We start from the raw sequence: 13,233 nt of genomic DNA, 5'->3' as shown, positions 1-13,233 counted from the left end.
GTGAGGCCGGACGGGTCGGGGCCCTCCCTCGCACTGCGGGGGGTGCTCCCCCGCTTCCCCAGCGCGCCCCGGAGGTGCAGTCCGGTGGGGGTAAGCGGAGCGCCCGAGTTCCGCCGCGGCTGGAAGTTGGGAGAGCTTTACCGCGTCCTCTTTTCGTAGCGGAGCGGGGCACGGTGCGCTGCTCTTCCGCTCCCCAGGGGTCTGTCTGATGCGAGACTCTTCGCTATGAGACTGGGGGTTTAGGGTTTATTTCTTAGGAAAACGCGGTGTCTGGTTTGTGCTGGGGCGCAGCCGCTGCCCGCTCACCGAGAGCTGACTCGAGGAGTAGCTCCACTTTCGCAAAACCAACTCGGGATCCGGAGATTCCTTCCGCTGACTCGTAGGTTGCTTCATAGACTGCCGTTATTTGATTCTTCTCTTTTCCCATCAACAAATGGTAAGAGCAGGTGAACCCTGAATTAAGACCTGGTTTTGCATTCGCAGTTGTTTCTTTCCAAAGATAGAACAAACGATACTTTTTTTACATATCTTTTCCCCAAACCATAATATTTTTTTCCGGAAACTATACTATTTACCACATATTTTTTTTGAGCTGTTCTGTGAAGCTTTGTGTGTGTTTAGGCTGTCAATCACTTTATGGGCAAACATTTTATGTGGCTCGTCTCTTGTAATATTGAATCATGGACCACCTGGTAGTGTTATAAAGATGTCATTGATGAAATTTGGCTTCCAGAACGAGGGCTTCTTGCCACTTTGTTGATTAATGGAAATATGATTGTATCCATGCAAGTAAAAATGTCTTCACAGCAAAACAAAAAATGATTTCTGCATCTGCAGAACTGCTGCTGTTCAAGCTTTTCAAAGTTCTGTGTGTTGCCAAATAACGAAGTAGCTTAAAATGTCAAGTTTTTAAGAAATGCCTTGCCTGCAAAATAGCAAGTACTCTGTAAGTCCTGTAGTAAGGAAAATAGTTACTGAAACAGAAGGAAGTGTGGTACAGATAATTGTGAAGGCAAAGTTTGTGGCAGGAAAACCTTTTATGATGAAGGTTGAGAACAGAAAGTTTATTAAGGATTCAAGGAAAAGGTTATTAGCTGAAGCTACATTTAGTCTTTTTATTAAGTGTGCATGCTCTACAGAGATGGGAGTTTATTTTCTCATTTTAGTGTGTTCCACTGCATCTGATCAGTGTCTCCAGGTGATGATACAGTACCTGGAACTGGGCATGCTGCTGTTGCCCAAACAAAAGACAGATGTGCAGTGAAAAAAGCCTTGGTTTGTGATTATGTTATGTGATGAAACTTAATAGTATTCTGGCTCTCAGAGACAGAAAACTAAGGAAAGTGTGGCTAAACCATTTCCATGTGCATGTTTCTGCCTGTCTCTGTTTTGGATGTAAAGCCGTATGACACTCCTTCCAGTAAAGCAGAGAGCAGTACTATACTTCAAACCCCAAACCCTCCAGTAAAGATCAATAATTTCAGCAGCTCGATTAAGGCATCCTAGCTACCTTTCACTGGGTTTCACTCTGGTTTAGAGCTCACAGGGTACCTAAACAATGGCGTTTCATTGCTCAGTGTGCTGTTTATCTATTTGAGCACATGGGTCATGACACTGCTTCTCCGTAGCCCAGTTGGACGCGCAGGGGTAGCGCCTCTGTGTTTATTTCTGTTTGGGGAAATGAAGTTCACGTCAGGCGGTTGGTTTCATGGGAACACATTCCCATCCAAAGGCACTACTACACCATACAAACACATTTAAGCTGGATTCTGCAGAGTTCAGCTTTAGTTCATTGACATAGTTTTAAAGCACCTGTGAAATATGCGTTGTGGCTGACTTCTCTACTATTAATTTAAAAATTGAACTATAGAAAAGCTTGAACTTGTGCTTCACTTTGCAGTTTTTATTATACAACACAGTAAAATAACTGCCCTGAATTATTATTTAGCCGATGTTATTCAATAAACAGGAGCCTTGCTCAAATTTACCCATGGGCTAGCAGTCCATGGTTGGTGTTAAAAATGTCTTAGTGGCATTCCATATTTATGTTTCCTAGGAGCAGAAGGCCTTAAAAAATGGAGGAAGGGAATTATTCTTCTTAGTTTGGCATGAATGCCACATGTACTTATGGTTCATCAGTTCTCATTCAAATTGGAAGAAAATCTGTAATTTTTTTTTATATCAGATACAGTCTAGATGATACAATGGATAGCATCTTCAATATTGGCTTTGCAACCACAGAGGATTGTACTGTATATTTTACAGTGATAAATGAGGAATCGTTCAAGTACTGTAAGCTGTGTATAGTAAGCTGGCCTTTAAATATTTAAAGACTAAATAATAGCAGCTTCTCCATATGCAGTGCTTCTAATGAACCTTAAACTATTCTGTATTGCTGTGGGTTTTCCTTCTGTCTTGATGCCTCCCGCTGCCCAGCTTTTTTCCACTTAAAAAGACTAGTAGGAATTTGAGCAAATTGCAAGCAGAGTTATGCCTTACCTGCTGCAGCCAAACAAACTCAATAAATTCAAAGTCTCATGAAAAGGCCCCCAATAAAGCACTCTGCTTCTGGAGAAAGCAGTTCTGCATCAGCACTGTGCTGTTGGTGGGTCATTTGTGTGGGTCGGTGATTTCAACATAGAGATGACATTGGGGTGTCTCGGGATAGGCAACAGCTGACTGAAGGGTGTTCTTGGCCCCAACACGACGTGCTTGGCTAGTGGTTATTCCTCAGAGCTGCCCTAAAGGCAGTGAAGCATCACTGATGGTTGGACATGCTCCAGCTGTTTGGTTTGTAGCTCTGGGCATTCCCAAAAGGATCGCTCCCAAGAAGGTATCACTGTACATGGATGCTCTGAGGGCGATTGTAGTCTCCACGTCCCAGGGGGCTATTGGGAGGACTGGGAAAGGTGCAGTTTGACTGCTTTTCCTAAGGCCTGAGATGCTTTGCCTTCCAAAGCCTGACTCAGAGCACTGATCCAGGGGATGAGGCACAGTGATGAGACATCAGTGAGGCACAGGATGCCTTCCTGAGCCCAAGGGAGTGCAAATCCACCTTCCCTCCTCCCATGAGGGTGCCCTGGGTGACTTGTTTCAACTCATATGGGTGGGTCACTTTCTGCCCTTCTTGTCAAAGCTGTGATGTTGTGCAGAAAGGAGACTGAAAGAGGGAGAAGCACACTGCAGTCACTCTTTGTTCTGCAGTTTTATGTTCATTGATAGAACAACTCTTTCTTTGAAAAACATTGTCAGGAAGGGATGCTGGCTCCATAAGGATGAAAAAGGTGCATATGAGGAGTAATTTCAGAGATATACCCACCTTCAATGTTTTCTATTGTCTACAATAGCTGCTTAGTTGGTATCTGGGATAGGCTTCTGGATTTCATTGGGAAGACCAATTTTGTAGCTTTTTTGGTGTGTACAACTATTTTATATTAAATAATTTAAGTCAAAAGTCAAGAAGACATCATTGCAATCTTCTAACCTGACTTCCTGTAGAATAAGAAATAGAATTGTAGTAAATCAATTTTTTAATAATAGCATACCTAGATTTATTTTAGCTACCAGACAGCATCTTGACTTCCTTAATTCCCAACAAAGGAAATCTTTAAAGATGTCCTATTAATTAATTACCTTTGCTGTGTATGCTTGCGTGTCTTTATAATCTCAATATATCTAGTTTTATAGTGAGATGATCTTGATACCTTTGTCTTTTGGGTTGGGTAGTCCTTTTCTTCCTCATCCTCTTTCCATCTTCCTGAATAGGTTTTACGAACTGGGGTGAAGCTATTGTAGCGTTCCTTATATTGCACAGGCTGCATTTTCTCAGGAAAATCATATGTTTTCCAGTATTGTAATTACTGCTTTCTCTAGGATAATCTCAAGAAGTTTCAGGTAAGGTAGATTGTGTTGTTAGTTACTGTTGTAATTGCTTCATGCGTGTTTTGAGTGGATTCAAGGATGGTTTATCTGTTTATCTGCCCATACTTGCCCATAGGCACATAGCCATACTTCTCAGTAGGCGTATAGCTCCTCCATGCACCAAGTTAGACACTGCATTGCAATTAAGAATTTGGTTGCCTTGGTCCCTTTGGGTACCTAAACCCAAGTGAACAACTGCAGAAGGAATGTAGCTTGGGGAAAGTGTGCTACCTAAACAACCATTTAGGGCAACCAGTAGACATCAGTAGGGGGCCAGAAAGAGGATTTTAGAGACATAAGGGTGATGGAAGGAAGGAGTATATTAATTGGCGTATGCATTTACATTGCACGTTAAGAGGAAGCACTTGCTGAAGTACTAAAAAAACAGCTGCTTTTTGTACACCTAAATGATGGCCAGGCCAGATTTTACTTGCCAGCCTAGAGAGGATGCTCAGAGCTTGTCCCTCTGAAGGATGTTAAGACTGGAAGGGACTCCCGTGGCTAGAGGTACCACTTGATTCCTGGTGCGGTTGCTGGAGCCACTTTTTTGGCTGCTGAGCCAGGCTGTGCACTACCTCATGTATAAATATCTACACTGTAGATGGCTGAAACCAGTGAGACAAATCCTCCTAAATCCAGCATAATCTCATTTTGTACATGAAAAGCATATATGCTGTAAAGGAAAATCTTCCCTTTTGCTTCCAAACGTGAAGCAAACAATTCCTGCAGGCTGGTTACACGATCAGCACGTACAGCTCTATGGCCTGTCAGCATGTACAGTGTGAAAGTGCTGAGGGCTTTCTGGCTGAGTGCTTGGGATAAGACAAGTCAAGAATAGAGTATCTGAACTCTGAATAGCTTTACTTTTGACTTAATTAAAAAAAAACAAAACAAAGAGAGAACTGCTGGTGGCCTCACAGCTTTTAGGGTTTAGTTTTTGCAGAAGTTATTGTGGTCCAGACACAATAACTAACGCTCTAAGCTGAGTTTGAGTCATTAGTGAGAAGAACTGGATAAAGACCCAGTTCTTAAGCAAATTAAAAATGTACATAATTGGTAGTTCTTTATGGTAATATTACAGTGTATGGAGGAGATGCCCATTGGGTGAGAGGGGTTGTACTATGCGCATTTAAATTGCAGTAGAAATTAATTTCATTTTGGCTGTTTTAGTATATTGCTTATATGAAGTTCTAAGTTGCTGTCAGGTATTTATTTTGAAGAGCGCAAGTGCAATACTGCATTTACTGCTTTAGAGTTCCAGCAAACTCATTGATTTTAACACTTTGTCATGACAGCTTATTCCTTTCAGCAGTGCTGTTCTTTAGTTTTACAGAAGTCCATGGAGATATTGCCCATATCTCCAAGCCTGGGTTGATTTTCCTCAGCGCTTTATCTGCTGCAGAGACGGGGTGGAATGTGTGTTGGGGCAAAACACTCAGAAGCATCGCGATAATTCAGCCTATGTTAGTAGGGCACATCTCTTCTTCAGCTGGGAGGAGACCTCTGGCTTTAGAAGCCTGCAGACGTCACCGTTGTGTTACTCTGAACAGGACAGTCACACAGCAGAGATTGTGCTTGCACATGGTGCTCCTGCTTCTCCATAGGCAGAGGACAGAGTAGAAAGTGTTTAATGTTTACTTGGGGAAGGTGTAGTTCTTTAGGCTTGTAATCCAAGATATCTGCTTTAAATGCAGTTTCCCGATAAAGCCTGATCACCACCATCAAATGAACCTGTAGTGGTAACTATGGACTACAGCTGGGACTGCTGAAGCAGAACATCAAACAAGGCCACGGCGGTTGGCCTCTTCCATGTCCTGGCACTGAAGTGTCTCTGGGAAAGGATGGTGTCTCCTTTGGATGTTTACAAACTTGATGGTGGTGTGCTGCTCTGGGCACTTTGTGGATGGATCCTCAGTGAAGGATGACTCACAGTTGGTACCACAACTGTTTGGATTTTTTGGTTTGATGGATACTTCTGCCCCCACCTCTGCTTGCAGTAGATAAGTGGCTTAATTAGAGTGACTGTTCTGCAGCCCTCAAGAGTTTAAATTTTGAACTCATAGGAACTATAAAGAAAAATGTGAAAGACTTTATCTAGCACTAAACACCAATAAAAATTAGAAATTTTGCTATACTTAGGCCCATAAATACTATTGTCTCTGCTCTATTTAATACTTCATTGAAAAAAAACCAATCCAAAACTACCAACAATTTTTTATCTCCCAAATCTTAGAATAATTTCTTGATTAAAAAAGAGGTGAAACGTCTCTTTCTGCTTACAGTTCACTGGCAGCAAGCATGCCTGCTTTTCGCCATAGCCCTGAGAAAGCAGCTCCATTTAGTAATAGGCTTCGTCGGTATTTCCAGAGGGTTTGTTTTTGCCTGCAGACCTAATGTAGCTCAGGAGAGTGTCATGCTGGTAAGGCTATATTCTGTGCTAGCACCGGTCTTCATCCTTTGCCCTTCCTCTTGCTCGGATGGAGGGAAGCCTTCTCCAGCCTGGGCAAGCAGCAGAGTATCTTGTAGCACAGTAAGTTTTCATTGTGCAGGACTACTGAAATAAGTGGGAATTTTGCTTATAGTGGTTTTGGAAGATGGGTACTATTCCAAAAATAAGCAGTTACAAATACAGGACAGACTTTTTCCAGGGTTTTGGTTTTGTGTATAATGACCCTGTGTCTGTGTCCCAGTGGTGTGTGGTTTGATATTCTAGAGAATCTAATAATTCAAGTAGCAGATATTTCTTAGCTTCCTTCCTGTTTTACGAGGAAAAGAAGAAGATATTAAAGACTTTGTTGGGTTCTGGTCCTGATTACACTACTGATAGGCTCTGGTTTTGCAATTTCTACCACGTCTAATATCACATTGAAGCATGTATTTTTATATTAAAAGACATAGAAAGGTGGTTTTGGTTTTTTCATGCTTTTCAATTGTATATTTTACTATTTAACTCTTAGGGATACATTATCATATGGAAACCAATAGCGTATTTAACGTTTTACAGTGTTGAACAGTAAAATTATGTGGTCTGTGGCAGGGCTTTATACATGTTACGAAATTCCTTTGTAATTGCCCTTTTGACAAGTATTTTGCAGGACTACTTACTTTATGCTCTAATAACATAATCTGTATAAAGCTGCTTTTAAGCTTTGTAATCTTCCTTATACAGGACAGCTTTCTGCATGTTACAAAAGACCATCTGCTGTGATACTTAGGTTTCCCTTATTGTGGTGTTTGGGGGGAATATAGTTTGTTTTCTCTGGATTTTGGTCAAACCACTCTGATGAGATGAGCAATGTGCCTCTCTGTCCCCAGAGTGAGATGGAGGAGATGAAGAAGGAACAAGAATTCACTGTCACTTCTTGTCCAAGTAGTAGGTAGGGCATTAAGTGACTCGAAGGCACTGGGTCCAGGACCAACCAATGCAACTACCTTCTCAGCAGTTACGCTGTGGAAATGTTGTGGATGCACTGTACAGGTCTACGTGGATTCAGTGGCAATTTGACCGTTGCTATGGGGTTTATAAATATGAACGTTAAGCCTGGAATCACAGGGCTACAAGGCGAATTGAACGATTGTAATGCAGCCTGTGGTTTTATACAATAAAAGCATTGATAGAGTTTAATTGATGAAAATAATTTTAAAAGTAATTCATCTTTTCTTCACTTGTTCAGATCAGATGAAGCTACAGCTGACATGACCAAAGTCAAAACAATGCATGAACTGATGAGAAGCAGCATTGCCTTCTGAGAACATTAGCTTCCTAGTTGCCGGAAATCGTAAGTGCGGCTTTACTACCAAAAAGAGACCCTGACGTTACGTGACCATTGAACAGAATTTGCAAGAATGGAAAAGCAGAGGACCCTGCTAGTTGGATTTCATAAATAAAAATTTCCATTATTCAGCTGAATCAAAAAATCATTCCAGCCATGGGAGAAAATGCAAGTTTTTGGGAGAGCTTGATATATGCACATCCTACATGTACCACCTGGAAGCAAGAGGCAGAGGGATCTATCTACCACCTAGCCAGTATTCTCTTTGTTGTGGGCTTCATGGGTGGAAGTGGATTCTTTGGGCTTCTCTATGTCTTCAGCTTGCTTGGATTGGGTTTTCTCTGCTCTTCTGTCTGGGCTTGGCTGGATGTCTGTGCTGCTGATATATTCTCCTGGAATTTTATACTGTTTGCTATATGCTTCGTCCAGTTCATTTACGTTACCTACCAAGTTCGGAGTGTTTCCTTTGACAGAGAATTCCAGGAACTCTACAGTGCTCTCTTCCAGCCTTTGGGAATTTCCTTGACTGTCTACAGAAAGATCGTCTTGTGCTGTGATGCAGAAGTGGTTACCCTGGAGAAGGAGCACTGTTATGCCATGCAGGGCAAAACACCTATTGATAAGCTGTCCTTGCTTGTGTCTGGCAGGTTTGTATCAGTTTGTTCAGACTTACAGCAAATACATTTATTTTTTCCTTCTAGAAATTGAAAGCAAAAAGAAAAAAAAATAGCCTGATTTGTGTATTGTTTGTTCATTTTCCAGTACAGTAGATTAAATATTAATGCAAGTAATATAAATATTAATAGGCTAAATACACTTGTCTAGGACAGCACTAGCATAAAAACACTAAGCACCAAATCTGTAATAGCATAAAGAAATGATTTTAAGTCATTCTTTTCCAAACCACTGTATCATAGCGCTTAACAGGTTAGACAGATAAAGGAAAGATATGTGTGCTTCAGTCTTCAGGCAGTGGTTTTCTATCTACTACCTAGATGATGAAGGCAACAACTTTCTTATTTTTCTTTGCTAGTATCATCTGAAATAGAACTAAAAGGTAATTATGAAATGGACTATACTGTGATAAACTCTGTTTAGTAGAAATCTTGACTTTGATACAGATTGTGTTTGGTCTCTTTCTGGGGAGTGGGATAAGAGAAGGAGTGAGGGAGTGCCTAAAAGCACCCTTCCATTACAAGGAGACATAGTTGAGCCCTATCAAGATTTGCAGAACTGAGTCTACAGTTACTGTGTGTACTGCGGCCCTTAGTTAGACCCAGAGGCAATAAATCCACCTGCTTGTACTTCCTGCTTACTGAAGACCCTTCTGGCAACTTTGCTGATGCTTTCTTGAAGGGAAATACTAGTTTTTGTACTGTATACAAAGTGGAATACAGTACTGGACTACCGCAAGAATAGATGGGTACTACTCTGGGTAGAGTTGATGGCCATGATTTGTCTTTCGTGGGACACTTGGTAGATGCATTTTGACAGCCTGATGCATGGACAGATGAAATTTGTAGGGAGCTTGAACCTCAGCAGATCTAGGACTACTTGCAATTAATAATATGGATTTTAGGTAGTTGTCCTTAGTGACACCCTGGTTCAGAGCATTTCTGGGAGCTGTCTAGGAAGTATCATGTAGAGGATGCTTTTGGTCATAGTCATACTGAAGGATGGATGTTTATCCTTCTACGTGCCCAGACAGCTATCAGTCATACAGGGAGCTCCTGTGCCTTCCATCATGCAGTATAAGACTGCTGCTTCTGATTTTGTAAGAAGCATTAATCCTAGTGCAGAGCAGATGTGAAAAGGGGACTCCTAACAGCTTGCTTTTTTTCTTGTAGCTCATGAGGTTTACATTTCCTACTTGTGTGCCTTCAAACTTAAATATGATTTAGAAAGTAGAAAGAAAAATTTTCTTTGGCATCTGCAGAAGGCCACAGTGTTCACCCAGAGATCTCATACCTCCATGCTGTTCTGGCTGCAGAGACGGTCCTGTGGCCATGTAATTCCTGTTATACATTGAAAGAGCCCTACCTAACACATGGCATGGGAAACTCCTGCTTTTGCCACTTCAATCTCTCTAAATTGTGTATTTGCCAAACCTAGAAGTATATCTCATGGCTTTCAAGTGAGGGAGGGAAAAGGTGTTCTGTGCATTGGTCTTTCAACTCTCTTGCTGGCCTTTTCAGGACAAAGCTTGCACATCACTGCATGGACCTACCCCAGAGAGAATCATAGAATCATAGAATTGTCAGGGTTGGAAGGGACCTTAAAGATCATCTAGTTCCAAGCCCCCTGCCATGGACAGGGACATCTCCCACTAGATAATACAAACTTGAATGAGGCCTGGAAAGATTTCCATTTCAGTTGTATGATTGTATCACGTTCTCTTTTAGCTGGCCCGATCAAGCTAGGTTCAAAAATATAATGAGGATACTGTTGGCCAGTGACTGTTTTTCACGGTCTCGTAGCTCTGTGTAATCTCCTCACATAGTAGAAATAACACGTTCTTGTTGCAGTTGTACAGGTAGTACTAACAAAGTAACACATCTTATTTTGGTAGGATCAGAGTAACAGTTGATGGGGAGTTTCTGCATTATATTTTTCCTCTTCAATTTCTGGATTCTCCTGAATGGGATTCACTGAGACCCACAGAAGAGGGAATTTTTCAGGTAAAAGTGGAGGGGGTTTTGTGGTTTTGGTTTTTGTTGTGTTGTTTTTTTTTTTGAATACTACAGAAAACTTTTCAAGTACTACTTGGTTTAGAAATAAGATCATTTAGTTGTGGGTCTTGTTTGTGAAATTGTACAAACAAGTGGCACTGATCGGGGAGGGAATTCCTCTTTACCTGCTGGACCAGTTATGCTGTTTGTATCATCTTTCTGTTTAACTCTTGTCGTTCCAACAAACTGGCTTTTTTCTTAAAGCTAATCCAGGAGGTAGGCTCTGTTTGCATTCTTTGGTCCTGCTAAAATCCAGCCTTGAGAAAACCAGCTCTGGAGGAGGTGGGTGGAAGCTGGTGCTGAAAGAGGCTTCCCTGTGGGAGGCAAACCGTCGAGCATGGGCTGGGGGCTGTGGCACAGCTCAGGACAGTGTGGGACGCGGGGCTTGCTGTCACTTGCCTGCGTGGGATCTGATCCCTCGTGTCACAAGGGCAAATGGCATTTCATCAAGAGCTTTCTTTAGACCTGCCTGTTCCAGCTGGGGCTGCCCAGGGCCAAGGCTGGGGCAAGCCGCCAACCTGCAGCTTGGCTGGGGCTGCTGTCCGGCACAGGCACGCTCTCACTGAGATCCACCAGGTGCAATCATTTGGCCCGTTCCCAGTCACCCTTCTTGCTTGTCTTTTGCATACAGTAGGCCTTGCAGAGCTCGCCGGCTGGATTAAATGGCTTTAAGACGTGAAGCATGTGTTCCAGAGGCAGCCTGTGTGCCTGCTTTCTTAGCAGGATCACTGCTTCATCACTGGGATAATTTAAATTTTCTCTTCCACAGGTAACACTTACAGCAGAAACGGATTGTCGTTACGTGGCCTGGAGGAGAAAGAAGCTGTATCTGCTGTTCGCTAAGCACCGTTTCATCTCCCGCCTGTTCTCCATTTTAATTGGGAGCGACATTGCTGAAAAACTGTACGCTTTGAATGACCGAGTGCACATGGGGAAAGGCTTTAGGTACGACATTCGGTTACCAAACTTCTACCACGTCTCGCTGCCAGAGACCCCTCTGGTGCATCCCTCCCACCGCTTACAGAGAGGGTCCCCCCGGCGCAAGCCTGCGGGGGTCACAAACTGCAGCTCCTTCAGCACACTGTCCTAGGAAGGAAAACTCTGCTGCAAAGGGAAATGCACAAGTGGCAAAGCAGAAGAGCAGAAAGATGAAGCAGAACGAGACCCAGTAAAGCCAAATTTGACTGACAAGTGCCATTTACTTTCATTGGATTAAGCTTGAATTCTTCCTCTCTTTAAAGCCAGCGGGTTGGCTTCTGCATTTTTGACTGTGCAATATGTTTAGTTTCTGTTGATTCTTTTGTTGATCTTCATCTCCTTGCTTTTGAATGAAAGCAAATCATAACAGGCTGAAGTTTTGTTGTAACTGTGGTGGCCTCTGTTGTTTTTTGTTTGGGGCTTTTTGTTGTTTTTTTTAAAAAAAAAAGACTCATGGTATTTATAATTATACTTTCTCAAAATTATTTGCCATATGAAGTATAGTCAATGAAAACAAGTAATTTGTCTTCAAAATATAGCAACTTGCTTGTAATGTTCATATTTACACTACATGAACATTGGCGCAAGTAACATGAAGAATATTTCAGAAAAATATTAAGAGACCACTTGTATTGGTTTTGATTTTTAACGAAGTGAAAGATTTTGAAATGCACAGCAAGGTTCTTAAAAAGCAAACAAAAGAAAACAAAGTCTGTCCCATGAGCAATTGGTTTGTCTCTGACTGTCCTGAAGAGGTATATTATGTGAAAACAAACATGAATGTAATTGCTAGCATTAGAAAAGTAAAGCAGTTGTAACTGCTGCAGCTAAAGCTTAGGGAAGTGATTGTATAGTGTTTCTAATAGAATGTCATGCTGTAGGACCGAGGCTTCCACACTGTCAGTGCCATCTGTGACATGTACAGTAAATACTGTTAATCAATCAACTGCCAAACTACTGGAGTTTGTTTTACAAAATTCTTTTTAGCCAGGTTTGTCAGGACGTAACTAATAAACAGCCACAGCAATAAATACAATTTTTAACTCAAACATTTTCATTTAGCTTCCAGAGTCACTTTTCTGTGCCTATGAAATCCTTGATTTAAAAGGTAGTCTCTCCCTAATTCTGTGGTGTTTTAATGGCATAAGGGAGCATCAGCTCGTGCTTGGTAGGAGAAAGCTGGTTTTGACCCTTGAGGTCTCTGTACCTTTGAGAAGTGTCTGAATGTCTTTGCTAACTCACCTTCCTACTGCTATGCCTGATGCCTGCCAGTAATAAAAAAATAAGCATTACTATTTTATTAGGCTGTGCTGCTGCTTGATATATCTGGAGGTAGATACCACTTTTAATATTTTAAAATTGCAGGACTGTTTGGTAGGACAACCATTGTGTGTTTGTGCATGCACAGGTACACGTAGGAGTTTAGATCTTGGGACTTGTTGCTGGAGGACTTAAAATATTGATACAACCTCATGCTTGAAAGACAATCATACAGTATGTTTAAGAAAGCTATTAAAAATCATATGAAATGCTACCTGTAGAAAGGACCTTCAGTGTAGAGCAGATAAGATGTGAGTTCAGCTTTTAGCTTTACGTCACTTCCTCAGAGAGGAAAATCTAAATACCATAGGACGTGATGCGATAATCCCCAGATCCTTTTAATAACCCTTCCACGCAATGTATTCTGTATGTATTACTTAATGTGTGAGGTCCGTGAGTCACAAAGCTACTTTATCTTGGCCAAAAGAGAATTGAAAAAAAATGCAGGCAGAGTGTTAATTGATGCTTATTAAAGATCGGCCCAGAAAATAACTAAGACACAAAATTCCGGA

At 41.7% G+C, this 13,233-nt stretch overlaps 1 protein-coding gene across 1 annotated transcript; it reads left to right on the top strand.

The window, feature by feature from the left end:
* Positions 1-7,810: 7,810 nt before the first annotated feature.
* On the top strand, positions 7,811-11,513 carry POPDC3 (popeye domain containing 3). The gene is made up of 3 exons (XM_009878174.1): positions 7,811-8,341; positions 10,264-10,372; positions 11,193-11,513. Exons 1-3 carry the CDS (start codon positions 7,851-7,853, stop codon positions 11,511-11,513), a joined length of 921 nt encoding a protein of 306 aa, XP_009876476.1. The 5' UTR covers positions 7,811-7,850.
* The last annotated feature ends 1,720 nt before the right edge of the window (positions 11,514-13,233 follow it).

This window comes from Apaloderma vittatum, unplaced genomic scaffold (genome assembly GCF_000703405.1).
Source record: "Apaloderma vittatum isolate BGI_N311 unplaced genomic scaffold, ASM70340v1 scaffold22991, whole genome shotgun sequence".
In the NCBI taxonomy this organism is placed as follows: domain Eukaryota; kingdom Metazoa; phylum Chordata; class Aves; order Trogoniformes; family Trogonidae; genus Apaloderma; species Apaloderma vittatum.
This window is presented reverse-complemented; position numbering and strand designations above follow the sequence as displayed.